Genomic DNA, 23,430 nt, shown 5'->3' with positions numbered 1-23,430 from the left:
GCCGAAAGATCGCAACTACGACATTTTGTTCAATCAATGGCAGAACATTAAAAATTGCTTACATTGGGGGCTTCCCTGGTGGCGCAGTGGTTGAGAGTCCGCCTACCGATGCAGGGGACATGGGTTCGTGCCCCGGTCTGGGAAGATCCCACGTGCCGTGGAGCGGCTGGGCCTGTGAGCCATGGCTGCTGAGCCTGCGCGTCCGGAGCCTGTGCTCCGCGACAGGAGAGGCCACAACAGTGAGAAGCCCGCGTACCGCAAAAAAAAAAAAAAAAAAAATTGATGAAAAATTGCTTACATTAAATGCATATTGCTGAGTTCCCACTGAACACTTGTTTCTAATTTTTAATACATGGAAATGCTGCAGTAAAATATACCACAGGCAGCATATTGTAGAAATCACAACCATTTTCTTCTTATGTACCAACAAATATTTTGGAAGAGGGAAATGAGAGATAAATCTTGTTTGCAATCAAATCGAAAAGATTTGAATAGATAAGTGTGTATATCATGTTTTCAAAGATTCTTCACATTAATTTTGCAAACAGCCAGGATTTGGCTGCTAAAAAATTTCCAAACATTCATTGAATCCTTTACATCAGTGTTCACAGGGTCACATAATAAATATTGGAAAGTCTGGATCCCAAATAAACACAATTTGATTTTAAAGTGTTTAATGCACGTACTTTATTTAAATGTTGCTTTGAACACTGAGATATGATTTTACTCATATCTACAGTTACTCGTATCTTACAGTTACTCTAATACTTACTTTTAAAACAATGGTCAAAGCAGCAATTACATCAGCCCACTACAGAAGTGCTATACACCCAATTAGTACTTTGGTAAATTATAAAACAAATGTACACAAGAGCACTTTAGCAGAAACTAATTTGGGAGACAGCAAACTGCTAAATTCTGTACAGGAATCCAGTGGAAGAAGAGTCATTCTTGGAGACGGAACAACGCCATGACTTCACAGCCTCGAATGTGCAGTATGACCATCAGTGGACCATTTCAACCATCTAACAACCAAGGGGAGCTGCCAGAGGGTCAAGCAGCCTCATTCCAGATGCCAAAAGCAACAGGCAGGTCATCACAGTTTGTCTTCTAAAGACATGACTTTTTATTTCTGCTGAAGTCATCCAGATAAGTGAATATAATAAATGCAGTAAAACGTAACCCAACCAGAATTTTATATCACTTTGCACAGACGCAGGTATGTGAACTGAAGTGCTAAAGGAAAATACAAATATATGTTTGTGTTTAAGGGTTCAATGCTAAACTTGAACCATCCCTTCCCCCACTGCACCTTGAAGCATTTTCTTATTATAATATTACTGTGAAATTAAATCCTTGTCCGTTCTTAGAAAGAAAACTAAATGTCCTGTCTGATACTGAAGAGTTAGCAGAGGCCTACTCATTCTCTGCCAAGATTTGTTTAAAAAAAAATTCAATGCCACTTAGAAAAAATAATTTCTATTTAAATTACATGCTAAGAATTCTTCAAAGTAAGTAATTTCCCATCATAGAGTACTGAAATTCAAAACTGATCCTGCCAAAACTTTATTTTTTTCTTTCTTCAGAAAAAGTGCATACAACTTTGATGCACTTAACACAAGGGTCTGTAACAGATAAACGGTTGATGGAAAGCAGGACTGCATTTACACTTGAATATATAAGGTACTTAAGAATTTATACTTGTGAAAAATCACAATGATTTTAAGAATATTTTGCCAAATCAATGATGGCAAATAAAGTTAGGCAACTTATTTTAGAAAGATGATTTATATACTACATATAAATGAAAGGCAAACATAAATACAATTGATTTAAGTTTAATTACATTAATATAATTTACACCATACCTATACCCACATGGTAATAGCCACATGGCAAATTCACAGTTATAGCCAAAAAACTATTTCGAACAGTCCTTCTGTTCCACTACTATTTGCATAATTCCCAGTAATAGACTTAAAAGCCTAATACTTGTATGCTTATCTTTTATGGATTATAATAATCTATAAGTTATACTTCAACGTCGTGGCTTGAAAAACAGACACTAGTGTGTTTTTATGCTTTAGTCAAAGCTGACTCGTTTCAGGTTTTAAAAACTTTCAGGTTGAGCAGAGCAAAATCCACTCCAGACCAAGGCCTACATGTCCTACAAATTCTTCTTTGTCACAGATGGCAATCCACCCAACACATCAGTGGCTCTTAAACCTCCGAAGTCAACGACCTCACTCCCACGCTGGTTTTTTAAAGGAAAAGAGAGGAATAGCAATGTGAAGAATTCAAAACAAAAATAAAACCTACATTTTGAGCAGGTCATCTTGTGCTTTAGAGTTTCTGTTTGCTTGTTAGTTTGGAAACTCTCCATACTCCTAAATGTAGCTTCCATGTTTATGTCCCAAGACCCTACTCAGGAAGAGGGAGAAAGTTTTCCAGGTTTCTTGGCCTACCTTTGGTTCCTCACTTCCCAGGCAATGAATAGGAGACCATATCCTTTCTTGTAATGTTTTTCTTTCTTTTACCAAACTTCCTTGAAAAAAAAAAAACACCTTGAAATATTTCCATACCACTTTTTCCCAAAGGATAATTCCTGATTAATACAGGCAGGAAAACTCAAGATTTCTTTCCTTCCATTCCCAAAAAGGTGAGATGCGAATATCGATGTTGTGCCCTCTTCCTTCTAATAAGCCTTGAGTAAAACTTAAAGAAAAGTCAACCTGAAAACTAAGAGTTGAAGGTACATCAACTTTATCGTTTTGGTTTTTCTTTTGTTTCCACAGAACTCCACGTCATTCTTAACACCTCAGTATTTTTCTCACATCCTATTATTTTATATGCAAATTACAATATAGCAATGTAGCTTCAAATGCTGTTCTGTTCCTATGTTTTTCCACAGAAGTTACCCACCACAGAATATCTCCTACAGCCATTTTTAATCTGTTTCCTTATCTCCCAGTTCTCCACTCTGAAACTTCCCTCAGTTTGTCAAGAGTTCTTAGAGATAAACATATCAATAATTGAAAGCTAACTGGTGAAGGAGCTATGCAGGATTGTTCCCTTTCATTTTCCATTAGTCTAAAATATACATATGTACATACACCTACACATACAACAAATTTACACTGTCTGCAGAAATAAACTGCAGATGTAATTCCATACACACATTTAGAGATTCACATTTTAACAGCAAACTTACACACAGATATAAGGAAATATAGTTTTATACTCCTAAATTACATAGCAAGCTGGAATAGATAAGGCTTTTTTTTTTAGATTTATTCCTTCTTAGGAGTCTTAGAAAAAGGAGACATAAACCTCAAGCTATGTCTGTAGCAGTTATCGGTCAATGTGGGATTATTTTTACTGACAAATTATCCGACTTGCTTACTCTATACAAAAAGCGATAATATAAACATTCTGTATACAAAACACAAAACATAGAATTCGAATAACAAATGGAAACGTTATACAAAATACTTGATACTGTCAGTATGTAACTCTGTATAGCTTTGACCAAAGAACTCTTAGCCTGGACATTCTTTTCTGATATGAAGGAATAGTCATAGCTATACAGCATTCTTACCTACAGAAAAACAGGAATGAATTGACTGGGGGCAGTAGAGACCTGGTGACACAGTGGAAATACGTAAGTGCACTGTTGTACATATGTATACAGCTTAGCAGTGTCATGTTAGCTGAATTAATTTCTTCTGCGTTGTTACATTCACCAGTAGGTGATCCAGAGTACAAAATATAGTAACAGAGAACTCAGTTTTCATACTTAATGCTTGGTACCGTTATTAAAAATAAACACTTGCAGATAACCATTGAGTAGCTGTCAAAATACTGACTAGTTTTGAAGAACTTGAAGGCAAGAACCTGGTCAAATGAATAAAGATCAGAAATGGTCAAAAGAAATTCATATAGAAATTTAACACTCAGCGAGTGTGTCAAAACCATTCTTCATTTGCTCACTCAGAGACTCATTCACAGTAGCTGAATTACACGTATTTATACTGAGTATGTACAGTTAGTTGAACATAAATATGACAGGTATTTATGAAAAACTACTATGTAGATGGTTACTAAGTTTATAGTGATGTGTGTACTGATCTAGTGAGTCCTAGGGTCACCTTGGTACAGTCAACTTTTAAAAATCTTATCAGTTTCTTGACACAATCAGTGAAAAACTGCACAGAAACTCCAAGTCCCAGCAAGTGATCAGGCCCATCGTCCACTGGAGGCAAAGCTTCTGCTGAATGAGAAGTTGATTTCAGAGGTCTTGTATTTTCCCCAAGCACCAAAAGGCACTACTACTGCAGTAGTGTTGTCTTCAGTACCATACTGTATTGCCTGCAAGTTACGGCAGGAAGGAAGAGATGAACAATGGAAATCAGAGTCTGTACAAAAAGAAATGGCCTTTCTCTGGAAGGCCAAACTGGCTTCAAACACAGTTACTAACACAATTATTTCACAGTGGTTTGTATCAATTGCATATAGGATAACTGATGTCCCAAACCACTATATTAACTATATGCCACTGTAGCGGTTTTGGCAATAAATACACCAGTGGACTAAGGTACAAGCTACGTAGCTCCTGAAGAAGAAAACACACGTAAAGCATTTAGCATAGGGAATAATGCAGGGTTAAGGATTCAGTGTTAGCTCTTACCTAGCAATTCTGCTCTTAGGAATTTAGCTTAAAGAAATAATAACCTAAGGAAGTGGATGTGTATAAAGATATAAAACTGTAAGAAGTTTATTACAGTCTATACAAAATAGAAAACTGGCATAAACTAAACTTCCTACAGTGGAATTATAAATCAATTTTAGGAACTAATGCAAATAGCAAATTATATAGTCAGCATTAGTAAGTGCTTGGGATTACAGCAAATGTACTTCAAAAGACCTCAGAGCCTGGGACTTCCTCGGTTCGATCCCTGGTCCAGGAAGATCCCACATGCCGTGGAGCAACTAAGCCCATGGGCCACAACTATTGAGCCTGCACTCGAGCCCGCGAGCCACAACTACTGAGCCTGCACTCGAGTCCGCGAGCCACAACTACTGAGCCTGCGCTCTAGAGCCCACGAGCCACACTACTGAAGCCCGCGTGCCTAGAGCCCATGCTCCTCAACAAGAGAAGGCTGCGCACCGCAACGGGAAGTAGTCCCTGCTCGCCGCAACTAGAGAACGCCCACGCACAGCAACGAAGACTGAACGCAGCCAAAAATAAATAAATAAATTTATTTATTAAAAAAAAAAGAGGGCTTCCCTGGTGGCGTAGTGGTTGGGAGTCCGCCTGCCGATGCAGGGGACGGGGGTTCGTGCCCCGGTCCGGGAGGATCCCGCGTGCCGCGGAGCGGCTGGGCCCGTGGGCTATGGCCGCTGGGCCTGCGCGTCCGGAGCCTGTGCTCCGCGGCGGGAGAGGCCACGGCGGTGAGAGGCCCGCGTATCGCAAAAAAAAAAAAAAAAAAAAAAATTAATTTAAAAAAAAAAAAGAAAATACCTCAGAGCCTGAGGTCAAAACTCTGAAGAAAAAGACTGATAGAAAATATATGATATAGGGGTTCCCTGGTGGCGCAGTGGTTGGGAATCCACCTGCCAATTCAGGGAACACGGGTTCGAGCCCTGGTCCGGGAAGATCCCACATGCCATGGAGCAACTAAGCCCGTGCACCACAACTACTGAGCCTGCGCTCTAGAGCCCGTGAGCCACAACTACTGAGCCTGCTCTCTAGAGCCCGTGAGCCACAACTACTGACGCCCGCACACCTAGAACCCATGCTCTGCAACAGAGAAGCCACCTCAATGAGAAGCCCGCGCACCGCAGCAAAGAGTAGACCCTGCTCGCTGCAACTGGAGAAAGCCTGCATGCAGCAATGAAGACCCAATGCAGCCAAAAATAAATAAATAAAATAAATAAAGTTAAAAAAAAAAAAGAACTATCTATCCAAACAGAGTATTAACACATGGAAATTTTACATTTTTTTTTACTGGATATTATCCAGCTTCCAAATTTTAGCTCTGACTGGCACACCGACATACCACTCATCCATATACCTTTGTGTATTTGTTTGTTTTTACACACCCATTTTTCAAAACCAGAAATTGACTATGCTATAGTGTTTCTACATTGGATACTCATGTGGAGCAGTCTAGTTTAAAATGGTCCAGTGGCTGGATTCAGGAGCTCGGCTGTCTGGGTTTGAAGACCAGTTCTGCAACGTGACAATCTTGCCATCTTGAATAAGTTACTTAATGTCTCGGCCTCTGTGCCTCTGCTCTCTTCCTCTGTGAAGAAGGGATAATTCTAGCTCCAGCCTCAGAGGGTTATCATGATGATTACATGAGTTAAATACATATGAGTAGAAAAGTGCCTGACACACGGTGACATTAGTATTTGCTAATGTTATAATTTACCAATGCTGTTACTGTCATTTCAAGATGTGTACAAAGCCAAAAAATAAACATAGCTCATTTCCCTGGCATATTGATTTTACTTAACTACTTGGAAGAATTGTAAAAAACATTTTTAATTGGAAATATTATGAAGTGTAAAATTCCATGTAATAGTAAAGCTAAAAACACAAGATTTCAAAGAAATCTGCAGTCAGTGGTGGCCCCTCCAGGCTGCAGCGAAACCTGCACCTGGCTTTGTGCTCTCCTCCCCGCCCTGGGACTTCTCTAGCAGAAGCTCTGCTGTGTCACCTGTTCAGTAACTGCATGGGCGGCTTCACTGGGATCGTGGCACTGATTGACGAAGTCACAGATCTCCTGGCTGTTTACCATGAAGTTAATGCCATCTGTAGTGAGGACCAGGAAGCTGTCATCAGCATGATGTAGCTGCGGTCAGAACCAAACGCACAGGGTTATAACCAGACAGCCTGAGGATAATCTTCATAATGCAACAATTTAATCTGTTTTTCCGAGTGGTCAGACCGTGTGTCAGAGCTTGTAGGCAAACAGAGTGAAAATGGAAGGCCTGCATTTAGGGCAAAAGTGGCAACATTTAGCATCAATCACTGAGGACAAGCCTAACATTTACTTAGTAACACCCTGGAGGAAGAAGCCTGGTAGCTAAATGCTACCGGGCGGCTTGGTGTAATGGCTGAGAGCACTGTCTCTGGAGCCAGGCTCCCTGGGTGTGAAACCCACCTCTGTTTTTCAACAGGGCAAACATAGGTAGGTTGAAGTGTATATGCTCCAGATTTGTTTTCTCTGTAAAATGGGGTAGGAGTAGCTATTTTGAACAGAGCCTGGCACATAGTAAACTGCTATGTAAGTATTTGTTAGACGAAATGAATATAAGTGGGATATGTATAAGACATAAAATCGTCCAGTAAATTAACAGTCATTTGCTGCCGTTACTGGGCGCCTACACTATAATGTGCCCGGTACTAGAGCAGGCTGGGGGTTGCACAGGTGAAGTGTCAGCTCACCACTGGGTGTATGCTGGGGGAAGCGTAGCGTAGTGGGGGCAATGATTAGTAGCAAGCAGAAGATGTCACAACAAGAGAGGTGGGACAATTATTTAGCTTGGTGGGAAAAGGAAGTCAGGCTCAGCTTCCAAGGGAGAGGGATGCTGAATGATGAGGTGCAGGTCAGCAAGGGCAGTGCAGTGATGCTTCCAGGCAAATTCCACGGCAGGGTGACACAAAGCCAACACTTCCTCATACATTAGGCCAGGAAAGCACTATCCTGTTTTATCTGAAAAGTTTATCTATCCTTCCATTAATAACTTCTGTTTAAAAGCCATTCTGGGGACTTCCCTGGTGGTGCAGTGGTTAAGAATCCGCCTTCCAGTGCAGGGGACGCGGGTTCAATCCCTGGGCGGGGAACTGAGATCCTGCATGCCGCAGGGCAACTAAGCCCGTGCGCCGCAACTACTGAGACCATGCTCTCTGGAGCCCCGAGCGCCACAACGATGAGAGGAGCCCACACACCGCGAGGAAGAGCCTGCGTGCCACAACAAAAAGATCGCATGCGCCACAAGACCCGATGTAGCCCAAAACCAATAAATAAATAAATAAAATGAATATTTTTTCAAAAACTAAAAATAAAAGTCATTCTGGCTTCAATTAAGGCTTCCAAGAAAGCCTGCGGCTGGAGACAATCCTGCATTCCTTCCTTGCCTGTGTGTCAAGGGTTTGCAAGTCCTCTCTTACCTTAATCCTCTTTGTTTCCGGTTCTGCTATCACACCACTGGTTTTAAGATCCAGATCTCCAAGACTCCTGGTCATCGCAAGTCTGCCGTTCACGTGAGGCTGTCCCAAACTATTCCAAGCTATAAAACCGCCACATTTCTTAATCCTGGTCAAAAAAAAGTTAAAAGACTACGTTGTGATACCCAGAAAACCAAGGCTCCGTTAAACTTTAGCATAAAATCAGTTTAAAATGCAAGGTTTTATTTCTGTCTTGAACTATATAAATACTATCCTTATAGAAAATTGATGAGTGGAGGTGGTACCTTTCTTTTTCATCTTTTCTTTCTGGAGTATGGTCAATTGTCAGCTTCATGGGTTTTCCTTTTCTGCACAAAATAGCTCGGCTATCGCCAACACTGGCTACAACCAGTTCAATACCATCTCTCAAAAGGGCTACTGTTGCAGTAGTCCCAGAGGTCAGAAGGGTCGCTGCAGACACGATGAAAAAGAGTACAAGTCAGTGACGGTCAAATGATTGGATGTGGAATTTTTATTACAAGATAAAACATAGGCATGTTAAACTAGTGCTGAAATGTATCATTCTAATTTAACTAGAGCTATGCAAATAAAATGCAAATGAACTATGTAAGTAAGCGCATTGCAGAGAAGAGGTATTTAATTCAGTAACAGGCTCCATGCAAACAGAAAAAGTTGCTAACCTAATTTGGTAAAAAATGCATCACTGTCTCCAATGGCTTCTATTTATATACAGTAGGGTTCACTTGAATGGATCATTATTACACCTTTGTGTGTACATCAGGTGTTGGGATTAAGAGTATTACATTTTAATTAGATTGGCTAATATGGCAGGATGATTTAGGTCTACAGAGCCCATTCAGGCAAGCCAACTTTTCTAAAATCTATGCACTCAGCTTTTTTCTTCCATTTCTTACCCCTGTCCTGTGAAATTATTATCAGTTAATAGGCTAAGCAAGATATGCCAAGTGCCTCATTGGCTCTTCAAGCACTATATTTTATATTCTTTCCTTCTACACCTGTTTTAATTTTACAAATGTTCACCCAAAAAAATCCTAAAACGGTTAAAGGTTCACATTCTTTTCTCATCTTTGTCCTCCCCAGACGTGAAACAAAGGTACAGCCGTCATTATATTAGGAGTAAATCTGGAGGGCAGGGAATGAAATTCATTCTAGTTTCCCATAAACTTGGTATAGTTCACGCTTGTAGTTCCACCGAACCACCAGTCTGTCCCCAGATGCCGGACAGTGCTGCCAAGTGCTAATCCTGTGGTCAAGCCCTGGGCCCAGAGCACTCCAAGAATATTAATTTCCTCCAACCAATAACAAAATTATACGTTGCTTGGCTGGAGGTCACCGCTATTTCCTCCAACCAATCCAAAGGGCATCTTTGCATCTTTCTTTGGTGTGTATTCTAACAGTGTCTGCCCTGAGTTCTTTCCTACTTGTTAAAAGTTTTGAGGGTGCATTGAGCCTTGTCAAAGTGAGAGTACTGTGAAATTATGGGCTAAAAAGGAAAGCAAATGGAAAGAATCAAAAAAGATAGCATTTAAAGCAGGTATTATCTTCAGTAATGTGGTTAATTCTTTAAAGCATCTAAGTAAAATGCTCAGGTGATCATCTAAAGATGATTTTGACTTCAAAGGCAGATTTAGGAAGTGACTGACTGCAGCTCAGTCTTTCCTTTTTTTTTTAAAGACAATTTTAAAAACAGCAGTAATGCATTTTGGAAAGATATATATGCATGTATTTTCCAATCAGTATATTAAAATGCCTGCTTTAATCGGAAGAGGAAAATGGAAAAAAAACATGAATAAACCCTGCTTAATCTTCTATATCCATGCCGAATTTACTTTATGGAGAGAGAGCGTATATGGTTCCACTATCTTCCCATTTATCTCTTTGATTTTGGAACTGCTGTGCCAAAGTAGTATCGTCTTGGCAAAACTAAAATATATAACATATCATAGTTGTACAACACAAACGTTTTAGTGGATCAGTGATGTTTATATTACAAATGTCAACTTGTGAGTGTCCTAAAACATTATACAGGGGAAGCTTTACAGTTGAACTTCTGTAATCTTTCAAATGATGAGAAGAGCCAGGCGAGAAAACACAGGCGTTTACTCAGATGCTACCTGTCCAGGGAGTTTAGTATTCTCCTTTGTTTAAACTGACAGGAGCAGCTTTTCTCTCTCTTTTTTTTTTTTTTGGGCCGCGCTACACAGCAGCACGCGGGATCTGAGTTCCCTGACCAGGGATCGACCTGGTGCCCCCTGTAGTGCAAGCTCGGAGTCTTAACCACCAGGGAAGTCCCAGGAGCAGCTTTTTCTTAAAAGTGGTTTTTAATTGGCTACATCAGGAGTTAAAACCTCATAAATGAAAACTTCAAGTTTAGCCGCTTAGGATTATAATTCATGGCTCTGCCATTTGGGAATTTAAAAGAGCTCGAGTTTTTAACCAACCCAACTTCACAGTTCCAAAATCCCAGGATTTATGGGAAAGTTTTCAAAACTGTTGATTCTGGTTTGCTAAGCATCTAAGAATATAAATATTAAATCAGCATTTATTTTCAATTAACATTTAACATGGAAGTAAAAATTCTCACTTTTTTCCCTAACAACAAAACTATAAAACCAAGACATCTTTCAATAAGTTCTTAACACTCACTGGACATTTTCTACTGCAAGTCATCTCAACTAATGGGACAAAGAGGATGTGGGAACCTTCCAGTAGTCCAGGCTAGGAACCGCTGGACTCCTTCACCTGGGACAAAATTAAGCAGATCTCTCTTTCCACTGAAGCCCAGCATATAGTGTCCACGGGCTCCAGGTCTAGAGCTGCTGACCAGGCACAGTTCTCTGCCACAAATAACACGCACAGAGGCAAATAGGAAATTCACCCAGGAATTGTGCTCAAACATTACAAACCTGCAACACAGGGGAGGGTAGAGAAAGAGCTGCAAAATAAGGGGAAGGGTTTTATTTTGGTGAAAGTTTCACTAGCAGATTATATAATATTCCAGGAGATGCCAAATCAATGATTCCAAAACTCAGTTTGCCCAAAGTTGATGGTATTTTGTAGTTGAGTCTGTTTTCATCACAGAGCAACACTTCTTGGTTTTGTGGCTTCCCAAGGCAGGAAAACCTATATACAAATGGATGTGTGCCAAGACACATATTGTGGTAACACAGACACACATCTATATACTCACGCACACACACATAGTCGGTCAGTCAGTCTTGAAGAGTAAATCAGTACGTTTATTGAGTTGAAAAAATGCACCGTAAAATTTGTTTGGTATCAATTTCAGAACTGTCCCAGTTACAAAGGGGAAAATTCATGGGAATTCATGGGTAGAGCACTGAGTAGTTCGTATCTGACAAGCATACCAGAGAGGATGTGAACTACAGTATACCACCAAATTACTGGGATTTAAATATAAATCAAGAAGGAATCAAAGCACCTCCTATACCAGATACAGGAGTGACTTATTTGTTAATGGTGCTAAATGCAAGGATTTTAGTATCTATAAGGCATTTTTTGAGTAGAAGATTAAATTAATTGTTTAAATAAGGCTAGCAAGGCTCTTGAGCTCTAATGAATGTTTACAATTTTATGTAATTCATGAAATGGGAGTTTCTGCAGCTCTCTCTTTTCCTCCAGTGTCGCAGGTCAATATATCAAAAGAAAAATGATCAAGATTTTGAATGGCAACACAAAGAGTAAAGCCGTACTTTTCAAAGTATAACCCCCCCCAGTAATTATTCAACTGTGTAAAAAATAATATGTATAAACCAATACAGTTTCAGTGTTTATCAAAAATGGGCATTCTAGACATGTATGAATCATAAACACTAAATCAGTGACAAGCTGAAGCAGTAACAGCACAATAAGAATGTCTCTTCAATGCTGTCCCTGTTTTTTTTTTGCTTTTGGCTGCCTCCAACATAAGAAGGGAAATCAAAAACATTGCATTTCTCACACTGGTTATTTTTTTAGTGTAATTCTTCCATAAAGAGATCAAGGAACATGAAGAGCATGGAAGTTTCCAATGAGACTCACAATGCTGCCACCAACGTCTCCCACTCTGAACGTCAGAGCAAGTCTTCTCTTTTTGATCCATTTGTCTCTTGGGGAGCTTTGTTGCTTTCAAATCTTAAGCAATCTAGAAACACTTCGAAGAGTTTATCGGATATATAGGATATCATCTAAGTTTTCTACCATCTGGTTTGAGTGACAATTTGTTCATTAAACAATAGACTAATGGGACATCACTTGAACTTACTGGCTGGTTTCATTAATTGTAAAAATACACATGACTGGTATAAAATGAATACAAAATATTCAACGATGATGATGAAATTAGCTATTTGTAAATAAGGGTAAAATTGAAATGCATCTACAACAATCAATAAAAATAGCCAGCAATTTCTTAAGGGCTGTTTCTTGATAAGTGGCATTCTGATTTTATTCTCCTCCAACTACCCCCATTTTCAACTGAAATAGTAAATATTTTAAATGCTAATGAGGTAATTGGAAGTATTTTATGCAGATATTGGATGAAAGTCTTAAAAAGAAGAGAGTGTTTTATTTTCACTTTATTATTTTCACTTTCTTTTGAGAAAGCTAATAGTATGACGTGGGGCACTCTTCCCTACCTGAAATTCCAGCATTAGTGATTCATTCCTATGGTTTAACCAATCTCTTTTCAGCTTTCCTTACTCAAAACTCAGATCCCCCCTAGAAGTGATAACTCATTAAAATATACACATTATATTAATAATTCGGTTAAATCAGCTATAGGATAATCAAGGGATAAGTTATAATAACTTTGGTAAGAAAGAGTAGGCAGTGGAGATCAGTTTAGTCCAAATAATTATTGAGTACCTTCCAGACTCTCTACAGGGTGCTGAACCCTAGAGATTCAAAAATGAATAAGCCATGGCCCCTACCCTCAAGCTGATCACAGAAAGGGTTCAAGGAGGGAAAATGGAGCTGATGCTAAAAGAAAAGGTGAAAGAAATTGGAGAGGGCAAACTGCACTTACTTCACAATTTTATTTAACTAGCATGGGCCCTACTCACAGCTATGCCAAAAAGAATATTATTCGCTCTTATAATACTGATACTGCTTCAGTTCTTACTAAAAACTAAAAAATGTTTTTTAATTTAAATAATCACTTTGAAATCTGAAGTGGTACACTGCTTTTTTTTTAAATCCGCATATTGAAAGGTTAAACGACGTACAGCATCCTATCTTTAGTGGCTTTAATATATTTGATAAAATAGCCCCCAAATATCAAAAGGCAATTTTTGCCACCTTTGAAAGCCTTGGCAACTGATTAAGAATAAATTTAAAGTTGTTCTCAAAATACTTACTTTAAAAAAAAAACCACACAGACTAATTGATCTATAAGAATACATCGAAAATAAGACTTAAGAACAACAATGCCATAACAGACCCTTTCTTTTTCTTTTAGTAGTACACTAACCATCGTTCTGTCATGCTCCATTATACTCGCAAGCAAATGGCCATCAGATGAAAAATAAACTTTAGAATATCTTATGAAAGGTCTGAGATCATTAACTCAAAGTATGTGACAGAGGAACTAAGTTAAATAACTAAATTTTCATTATTAGAAATGAAGTACATTTTTATGATTGTCTTTGCACAACTGAATTGATGTGAGAAAGGTATCTTTAGAAAGGTTCTTTTAAGGTAGGCAAGTTAAGTCAATTCTCTCCCTAAGTTCAAAATTCCCTTTAACTGTCATTTATTATTTAATAAATGAAAGGAGTACTCTCACATTTTATACCAAACCTATCACAGTTTTAAGCATGTTCGTCAAGTAGATCCTTTACAAAAGGGCTAACTGCACCCAGGAAGGGTTCATGGTTTCTGACTGTTGGCCACATTCCCATGGTAAAGTTGAACATTCCTTTCTGAAAACCTTGCCCAGTGAGCTCTACCTATTTACACAACAGCTGGGGCACGCCACCTGCACTACAGCCAATAAACTTCGTGGTGTGATACACAGCCGACCTGCTTATGGATGAGATAAAAGCATACCAATATTCAGAGTTATAAAAATACAGCTATAAGAAAGTGTTTTGATGTCCTCTTCACTTTCGTACGTTTTACCCACAAGGAACCAGTACAGAATCTCTTCACTTTTGTATGCTTTACCCACGAGGAACAAGTACAGAATCTTATGCTAAACTCTACCATCTCTCAACCCTTATTTTCACAAGGTGAGGGGCCAGCTGGAAGGCGGAAAAAAGGTCCTAAGGAACGGAGAAGAGAAAACGGGCCTGAATAATCTACAAACGAGAAAATAAATCCCTGAACTGAACAAAGAGAGTGGACTCTAATGCTTTTCGGAGAAGTATGATGATGATAAGTTTCTCGAAAAAGAGGAGGAAAAACTTCTTAAAATGGCAAATAGAGCCATCCTAGAATCATCCTCTCTAATACTCATCTTTAAATACGCCCATGAGAGAGGCCACGGTGGGTGCCAGGAACATCTCAGGCCTAACTCTGCAACTGACCTTTTACCTCTCTCTGAGTTTCACTTCCTCATCTGTGAAATAGCAAAAATTTCCAGCCCTATGCACTCCAACTGAAAATTACAAAAATAACATTGCTGTGGTACACTTTGACCTCCTTTAAACAAAAGGACGAACAAAACACAGATTAACGTTACTGCATGATTCGTTTTCAAATCGGTTATGAGGTCTATATGCATACATTTAAATGGTTGCTACAGAAGTTTTCAAGGTTAACTTTATGAGCAATAAACTGGGGGGCCAGCTAACCAAAAAACATCAGCTACATTCTCCTGAAATGGTTTTGATAAATTTAGTCAAAATCAGAAACATTTTACTTTCAAAATGTAAGGTCATACAGTACACAAATTCTAAAATTCAGCTGCCATGGCCTTGTGTTTAACAAATTAAAAAAATGTCAACTAGTTACCACGGGAAAGCTGCACGATCAAGGTTTTTTTAAGAAATGGAAGAAAAAAAGATCTTCCTTCTAATTTTACAGAGTACTGCATATTAGCCATTGTCCTTTTCTATTGAGGACCAATTAGCAATTTTCTTCTGATGTGGACATTTACTCTCTGGCTAGATTAGATTACCCCGTAGTGAATTTCAGTACTTGCTCATCAGATTCCTCTTAAAAACCCAAAATAATAAACCCTCTCATAGTACGGACCTCTTGCCCATAAAACAAGCAATCAAACAAATTAAAAAATGTTTTTTAATCTTTTTAAAATTGAAATTCAATATCAGAGCCATTTTGGAGCTCCAATTTCTAAAACAATCTCCAATATAGTTCATTTAAAAGTGGATTTCGTTTGGATTCCAAATAACATTTAAAGTGATTCTTCATTTAAAAAATCATTTTCAACGTAAGTATCCTTACAAATAAACTTACATTAAAACTCCCACCCCTAAAGGGCTTAAAGTGTTTCCTTCTTCCCTGAAATGCCCCAGGACAGTAAGGAAAGAGATTGCTTTACTTACCATCAGCAGACAGGTGGGCGTGCCTTGCAAAGGCTTTATCTATTTCTAGAAAAGCCAAGGTCAACACAGTTTCCAAGTTCTCCTCCTTAGGAAGCAAATCCCTTCGTGGAGAGGAAAAAAGAGCCCCAAACAGTCATTTGACTACAGGTTTCTAGCCTTCCTCTTGGTCCCTCCAGCTAGCAGAGTCATTCCATACAATGGACCTCCGTGGCTTGCCTTTCAGAGGCTTCAGATCCATATATTAACGAATCAAATTGAGAAAGAATCAGGCACAGAGATAAGCCTTTAAAAACAGTCAAATAAAAGCCCAAGTCTCCATCCTTAAAAAATTAATCCTCACTATCGCAACCCTGAGAAGTCAAGAGTTCCTTTATATTAAATTTAAGCCACTGAGTTCCTTTGTGGAATAAGGCAAAATATATATAAATCAACTGATGAACGGGATGAATAACTATGCTTGGGAAGAAGAGTCACGTGGTCATAACTGTCACATGTTCTCCCCCTCTTTTAATTCTAGCAGTAGTGTGACCCTCAAAAATACATTAATAATAATTGCCGTAAATAAACTTTTTAAAGAGCTCCAAAGCACCCTCATTAAAAGCATTTTCCCTATTCATTAATGCCAGTCATCTAAAGCTATTTTCAACAAGTATTCCGAGCTATTCATACCACTTGAAAGAATAATTACCACTTACTGAAGCACTGTGTGCCCTGCACTGATAGGAGTAAATGTTACTCATAGATTCTCAGAGTACATGAGATCATGTACTTTATTATGTTAATTCACTTGAAATGATCACAAGTCAAGGGCTGCAGATTCTGGTCAATGCTCTCACCAAGGGAGTTGTTAAAACATACATATTTCTGAAGTGGTAATAATCATCTGTAATAACTGGCATGCTTGAGCAACTGCTTGTTCATAAAACAATAGTGTGAAAGCACTCAAGTAACTACCTTAACAGTGAATGTTGGGACTTCCCTGGTGGTACAGTGGTTAAGAATCTGCCTGCCAACGCAGGGGACACGGGTTCGAGCCCTGGTCCGGGAAGATCCCACATGCCGCGGAGTAACTAAGCCCATGCGCCACAACTACTGAGCCTGTGCTCTAGAGCCCACGAGCCACAACTACTGAGCCTGCGCTCTAGAGCCCACGAGCCACAACTACTGAGCCCACGAGCCACAACTACTGAAGCCCGTGCGCCTGGAGCCCGTGCTTTGCAACAAGAGAAGCCACAGCAGTGAGAAGCCCGCGCACCGCAACGAAGAGTAAGCCCCGCTCACCGCAGCTAGAGAAAGCCCACGCACAGCAGCAACGAAGACCCAATGCAGCCATACATACATAGAAAAACAAACAAACAAAAAAAAGCAGTGAATGTCTCAGCCAAAAGGTGAAAGTTTAAACAGGAAGCATAAGGCACACTGCAAAGAGTGAAATCCATTGTATCATTTGTACGTACAGGATGCATTTCTCCATGTGGGTGTGACAGAAATCGGCCGCCGACGGTCCGCCATGGCCATCATACACCGCAAAGTACAGGACTTCGTCTGTCAGCTGAGCAAAGCCAAACCGGTCTTCGTTCTCTTTTCGTTTGCCAATCTGCGAGGCGCAGCCCACGTTCGCCAAGCTGACTTTGGGAATCGGCTTGCCATACTTAATGCTGGGCGGCAGCAGAATCGGCTCATCGATACGGTTATCCCAGATGCCAAAATTATCCCAGGTGGCTGGCCGTCCGCTACCATCAGGGTCAAACCGAGAACACCTGGTCTCTGAAGTGGAGCTGTGGCACGTGGGCGTCACCCACCTGTCGTCCGGCAGCAGGCGGGCACCGAGTAGCGCTTTCCTCCTCACCTGGTTTCCAGCACTTCTAACCAAAGTAAGTAAGGCAGCTGTGGACATAACTCTAGAGGACTCAGGAATTAGGGAACCGTCAATGGAACAACAATGGGCTGTCTTCCAGAGAAACGATGCAACTGAGTAGAAAGAAACAGAGAAAGAGAGAGAGAGAGAGAGAGAGAGAGAGAGAGAGAGAGAGAGAGAGAGAGAGAGAGAGAGACTCCATCAATGATTTCAAATATAACTGATATACCATTAGATAGTACCAAGAATGAAGTCTGTAAAGAAGGTGGCACTTAACAGCCTACTTCTAAGAATAGTGGATCAAAAATAAATTGATTTACCTACCCCATTCACAGGGTTTAAATTCCATAAAAATTTGACAATGTGCACAGCTCACATAGAACAAGTGCTTCTCCAACTTTAACCTACAATCACTTGGGGATCTTGCTAAAATGTAAATTCCGATTCAGTCTGTCAGGTGAGGCCTGAGATGCTGTATTTCAAACCGGCTCCCTGGTCCTGCAAACAAGTTGCTGGTCGGGCAGGCCCACACTTTGAGTAGCGAGAATATAGAAAACAGGTGTAACTAAATGGTCTTCCCTTCATTAACTCCATTGCTCTGAAGAAAAGGTGGGGAAAAATATTAACAGTAACAAAGTCTCTTACAAGAGTTAGAAATTAAAAAAAAGAAAACTGGTTAATAGAATATTTATGATAGTTCTGTACTCAAGAGAGTGCCCAAGTTTTAGCAAAGATACAATCTAGGATCTCAGTTCAGTTTAAGATTTCTCAACTTACTAAACTTTATTATTCTAGTTAATGTAAATTGGGTCGTGTGTGTGATCTCAGGAACTGGGGGCAACTGCACGTGTGACAAGCAGCCTTGATTTATAAGCCACTGATCTCTGCATTTACATTAACAGCTGCAGCTCATCCGAAAGCCTCCCCAGGGCATTGGCAGGGGGAATTCCTACACCCCTGCAGGGAGGGCTGTGTTTCTGGCAGTTTGCCATACAAATAAGGTTCTAAGCAGAAATTCGTCTCCATAGTGTTTCGTTCTGTTACTTTATGAATTAAAAACCAACTGTAAAAAATAGCACAATGTGACGATTTGATAATGCCGGCAGAGGGTATACAGGTGTTATGTTATTCTCAACTGCACGTCTGAATTGTTTCACAATAAAAAACTGAATTTGAAAAAAATGTATCTCCCCAAAAGGCACACATGAACACACACAAAAAGCCCAGCTTGAATTCATCTACAAGAAAATGCATTACAGATTTGAAACAATCATTTTCAATAAGTTTTTGGAAATCAGTCTAGCTGTGTGTAGGAAGGACCATTACTCCTTTCAGTAAGTAAAGCAGTAGAAGGAAAGGATGAGGTCCCAAAGAACGCCCTTGGATACCTAAGCAATGGAAGACATCTGAGCCCTGCCTGCTCAGAATTTAGAATGAAGATGGCCTCCCAAACTATTAATGGGTCACAGAAGACTTAGGAGGCCGTTCCCTCTTGGCCTTTTAGCTAATATCATGTACTAAAGTCTGAAACTCACTTCTTTTATGACGATACTGGGGTCGGGGGAGACATAGCACCTCCGGTTATCAAAGGGAAACCACATCCCATTACCAAAAAAAGAAGTGTTTACTCCTTTGCTTCTATTTGAAGGTTATATGTTATTCAAAACCAAAACTGTTTTTACTCCCCAATCAACACAAAATGTATGGCTCATGATTTACTTTAATCACATGAATTTTTTAAAACGTGTCAGTGTGAGCCTGCATATATTCTACATACTGACAATAAATAAACGCTGAAAATACTTTCCATTTTCATCATTTTAACATTCATTTGTGTGACCAGGCCTCCATCTTCCTCTTCCTCAATGCTTTTGGTTAATCTCATACTTTAAAGTCCTGACACAGAACTATGACAGTTGAACAAAGTTGACCCCTGATTGAACAACGCTGACTAGCAGGGGGGATTCTCAGCAAAGAGGGTTAAATGAAATAAGTTGTGAGTCCACGAGAGTAGGCACAGAGATTCCACAGTAGAGCGCTGGTGAAAAGCCACATCCTGAGAGTAGGAAATCTCAGGTGAAAAGCATCAGAAAGGGGAAAAAAAAAAAAAAAAAAAAAGGCATTTGGTTTCTAGTAAACTTTTGAAGTATACACTTTGTTTAAAAATAAAAGGGGGGAGTGATGAAGAAAGCCACATATACAGCTACAAGACTGCTACGCCTATTTTACATTTTCATCTCATTCCAATTTTATAATCCCGCAATGATTTAAACACCTTGGAGCTGTCCAAATGTACTTTTGGAAAAGGGAGGCGCTCCCAGTCTCTGGGAGCAGCGTGCACTTGGGATTTGAGTTAAACTGCTCTTGACTGTTGAAAGCAGGTAAAAAGTGCAGTTTATTGCTGTCATGTTAAGCACATGCCAAAATTACTCAGGAGTTCTAGGGATCAGTACTACTGAAACTTGCTTAGATTTATACCTCTAGCAAAAATATTTAACGAAGTATTCACATTTGCCCATTATAAAGTGGCACTCAGGTATCTTTATATCAGTAACTTACACAATGGAAACACAGGTAATTTTAATATTCTTAAAATAATTCTTTAAGCACTCTAGAAAAAAGAAAAAAATCATCCCAATCGATTCAAATATTATGGAAACCTCCAAAATGTATTTCAGGAAATTTGGGCTCCAATATCCTCTTTACCAGTACCCTGCTAGGAGGAAGGAAAGAAAATCTACTAGTCTACATGAGGGAGAAAACAAGAACAACAGAAACCTCCAATGACTCCTCTTAGGTTTGATGTGAACATATGTATTTAGATGTGTGAATAGAGAAAAGAACATGGGAGCAATGAAAAGTATTCATCATTCTGATTCCATAAATATCTTGTAAAACATTTCAGTTAATGTGGATACAGACCATATTCCAAACCTTCATTTAAGAATTTTTCAGAACAACTGAGTATAAAGTGTGTATTTTATCCTTTTTCATTTCCTCTAGAGCACCTAATACAACGTTGAGATCTACACATTAAATTTTCAGTAAATTTTTTTAAAAAAGAAGAAGAATTTTCCTTTACGTTCTATCACCAGCACCTCTCCCACTCTTCCTCTTCTCTAAGATTCCAGTCAAGGGAAGTAGGTGCCTGTGTTGGTGACCAACAGAAACCGACTAAGGTTCCAAGAAAAAAATCCTGAAAAATTATAACTGAGACTTTTTTTCCCCTAGACTACGACACTATTGCTGTCTTTCAAGACCAACATAATCTGTCACCTTAGCTACCCAATTCTAAAGCGCCGACCACCTCCTTCTTTCCTCCGCACTGGTGGAGTGTGCAAGGACCGGAGAGGCCTTGCTGCACATTTCCAGTCTGAAGCTCAGAAAGCCGGTGGAGCTTTAGAGACTCCAAATTCCCTGGATGTTGCCACCCGGAGTCTCGCCTTTGTCACCTCCTGGGAAATCTCTAATCTACAGACGGCGGCTGCGAAAGAAGACGTCAGCAGCCACAAGGCCTTGAGATTACAGTGCGCTCTTGGCAAAGCAAGACCCACGTCCTCAGATCGATCCCAGCTAGGGCTCTGCATCCTTCTCTCTTCCGATCCCCTGAAAAGCTCACCCTTGGACAGTTCGGGATCCTGGGCTTGTTTCGCTGGCCGGGACAGCTAGGCGACTCAGGGCGATACACCGCAGCAAGCGCAGCCTCCCACCGGCGCAGCGCGCGGCAATGCTGCCGGCTGGGTTCCCTCGCGCACCTTCCGCCGCCCAGACCCCGCCTCCCAACCGCAGTCTCCGCGGACAGATTCCGGCCACCGCCACGTCTCCCTCGGCCCGGCCGCAGCTGCAGCGGCGACAAAGCGCTGACCCCCGCAGCATCCTCGCGTCCGGGGGTTGGGGCTAGGCGACTCGGGGCCTCGCTAAAGGGAAGCGAGGGCGGGCGGCCCCTGCTTCCCGTCCATCGACCCTTCCATGGTCCCCTCCCTCCTTCCAGCCCGGCCCACCACCCTCGCTCGGCAGGAGCCTCCAGCTCGCAGTCAAGTTCATGCCGAGCGCGAAGGCTCCGCAGGAAATGCCGGCAGACGGTGGCTCAGCGAAGGTGGGCCCCGCCCGGACATGCTGCTCCAGAACTCGAAAAGAAAGCAAGCTGCGCACAGAGAACCCAGGCACTGACCGCCGGGCTCGGACTGAAGGGGCTGGGGAACTAAACAGATACTACCCCTCCCTTCCCTTGGGAACCCTCCTCCGTTTACCCTCCATTCCGCGGACCGGGAGCAGTGGGCTGTGCCCCCATCCGTAAGTATCATAAACGGTTAAATAAATGAAGTACACTCTCCAGGCTCTTACCTCGTGATGGCAATGTCCCTGGAAAAATTTTAATTAGCTAACGGAAGGCGGGAGAGGGGTTTTCTGTAAATAAGACTGGCTTCTCCGATGTTTCCAGTCTCTGGAGCAAGCAGTTAGAACACCCACTGGCTCAACTGCTGGAAATTCTCGAGAATTTTTCTCGGGCAGCTGCCAGATGGAGAGGGGCACGTCTGTTCCCGCTGACTGATGGCAGCTCCGACCAATCCGCGCTCAGCGACGAGGCGCGCCCGCCTCCCGGGCTCTCGGTCGCAGCCAATCACAGGTTCTGACGGGACCGAGCCTCCCCGCAAGGGCCGTTGGACTTGGCTGACTTTCAGCAGTGCACCGCAGAGCGACGTCAACTTGGGCCAGTGGTGGCTCGCGGGGATGTCCACCCTTCCGAAGGCCGTGGCGCTCTGGCCAATGAGGGAGCGCCTCTGCGGTGGGTGAGGTCGAGAAATTTGGTACCTCGCCAGGGGGTTGAGGAGAGGCAGTGTGTCGCTTGGGGCAGTGGAGCGGTAGTGACAACTAGGAAAGCCAGAACGGAATGCCAACACTTTGCCTGGGCGGAGGTAATGAAAGACATCTGGTTTCATTGCTGTTCTTTGAAACACTCACGGTGCACCGTTCTTCGTGACTGAACAGGCATCTCGTGATCCCTTGAGAATGTGTGGGGTTTTTTCACTTTTTATTTATTTATTTATTTATTTGGGGGGGGAGGTTGGGCTGCACCGCGTGGCATGCGAGCTCTTAGTTCCCCCACCAGGGATGGAACCCCTGCCCCCTGCAGTGGAAGCGCGGAGTCCTAATCAGTGGACAGCCAGGAGACTCCCCTTGAGAATGTTGATTCATTTATTCCACAAGTATTTCTGTGTGTTTAGGGAGGACCTTTTGTGTGCCAGGCACTGGAGATAAATCTCGACACAAATAGACATGATAGATGCCTTCATAAAGCTTCCAGTCTAAAGAGGAGGAAGAGGGAGAACAGAAAGAGGTAAACAAGCAAATGACATAATAACAAATCATGTCAAGGAAGGAAATAAACAGATGTGGATACAGAGGATAATAGGATGTTGAGGTTAGCTAGAGAGGGTTGTTCTATAAGAACTTAATAACGTTTAAACAAAGAGTGAGAAGATCAGTCAGCCACGGCACCTGGAAAGTGATTGTTCTGGGCAGAGGGGACAGCAGAGCAAATGTCCTGAGGTGGGACAGCTTGACATTTTGGAAGAACAGAAAGGCCAGTGTGGGTCTAGTTTAGAGGGAGGGAGAGAGCAGCATGACAGAAGGAGATGAGGTAGACAGAGGCCAGAGGATGTAGCCAAGACTTGGAATTTGCTTTACATTTTAAATATAATGAGACTCTATTGAGGCATTTTATGCAAAGGAGAAAAAGGATCTGGTTTAGACTTTAAACTGCTTTGGTTAATGTGTAGGTGAATAGGTAGAACAGGTTATTGGGAGACTGGTTAGGAGACTAAATCAGAGGAACTCCAAGGTGG

At 41.2% G+C, this 23,430-nt stretch overlaps 1 protein-coding gene across 3 annotated transcripts; it reads right to left on the bottom strand.

The window, feature by feature from the left end:
• Positions 1 to 672: 672 nt before the first annotated feature.
• On the bottom strand, positions 673 to 22,077 carry PPM1K (protein phosphatase, Mg2+/Mn2+ dependent 1K). 3 transcript variants are annotated; one of them, XM_032632263.1, is made up of 7 exons: positions 21,929 to 22,077; positions 17,184 to 17,697; positions 15,727 to 15,827; positions 8,482 to 8,647; positions 8,180 to 8,324; positions 6,723 to 6,857; positions 673 to 4,368 (listed from the first exon to the last, which is right to left on the bottom strand). In XM_032632263.1, exons 2-7 carry the CDS (start codon positions 17,621 to 17,623, stop codon positions 4,237 to 4,239), a joined length of 1,119 nt encoding a protein of 372 aa, XP_032488154.1. In that variant the 5' UTR covers positions 17,624 to 17,697; positions 21,929 to 22,077; the 3' UTR covers positions 673 to 4,236. The 3 variants fall into 3 exon arrangements, with proteins under 3 accessions (XP_032488154.1, XP_032488156.1, XP_032488155.1); XM_032632265.1 differs by having other exon boundaries at positions 673 to 2,545; positions 21,929 to 22,061; XM_032632264.1 differs by lacking the exon at positions 21,929 to 22,077 and adding an exon at positions 21,204 to 21,322.
• Between the last annotated feature and the right edge of the window lie 1,353 nt (positions 22,078 to 23,430).

The sequence above is a fragment of the Phocoena sinus genome, chromosome 5, assembly GCF_008692025.1.
Source record: "Phocoena sinus isolate mPhoSin1 chromosome 5, mPhoSin1.pri, whole genome shotgun sequence".
Lineage (NCBI taxonomy): Eukaryota > Metazoa > Chordata > Mammalia > Artiodactyla > Phocoenidae > Phocoena > Phocoena sinus.
The sequence above is the reverse complement of the archived record's forward strand: the minus strand, read 5'-3'. Positions and strand labels throughout refer to the sequence as shown.

Excerpts from the sequence above, each read along its gene's own strand:
- PPM1K (XM_032632263.1), bottom strand. The coding sequence starts at position 17,623 with ATGTCCACAGCTGCCTTACTTACTTTGGTTAGAAGTGCTGGAAACCAG. Across the intron at positions 8,325-8,481 it reads AGAAAAGATGAAAAAGAAAG|GATTAAGAAATGTGGCGGTT; the intron begins GTACCACCTCCA and ends TTTTTTGACCAG. Across the intron at positions 6,858-8,179 it reads CGGAAACAAAGAGGATTAAG|CTACATCATGCTGATGACAG; the intron begins GTAAGAGAGGAC and ends TTCTGACCGCAG.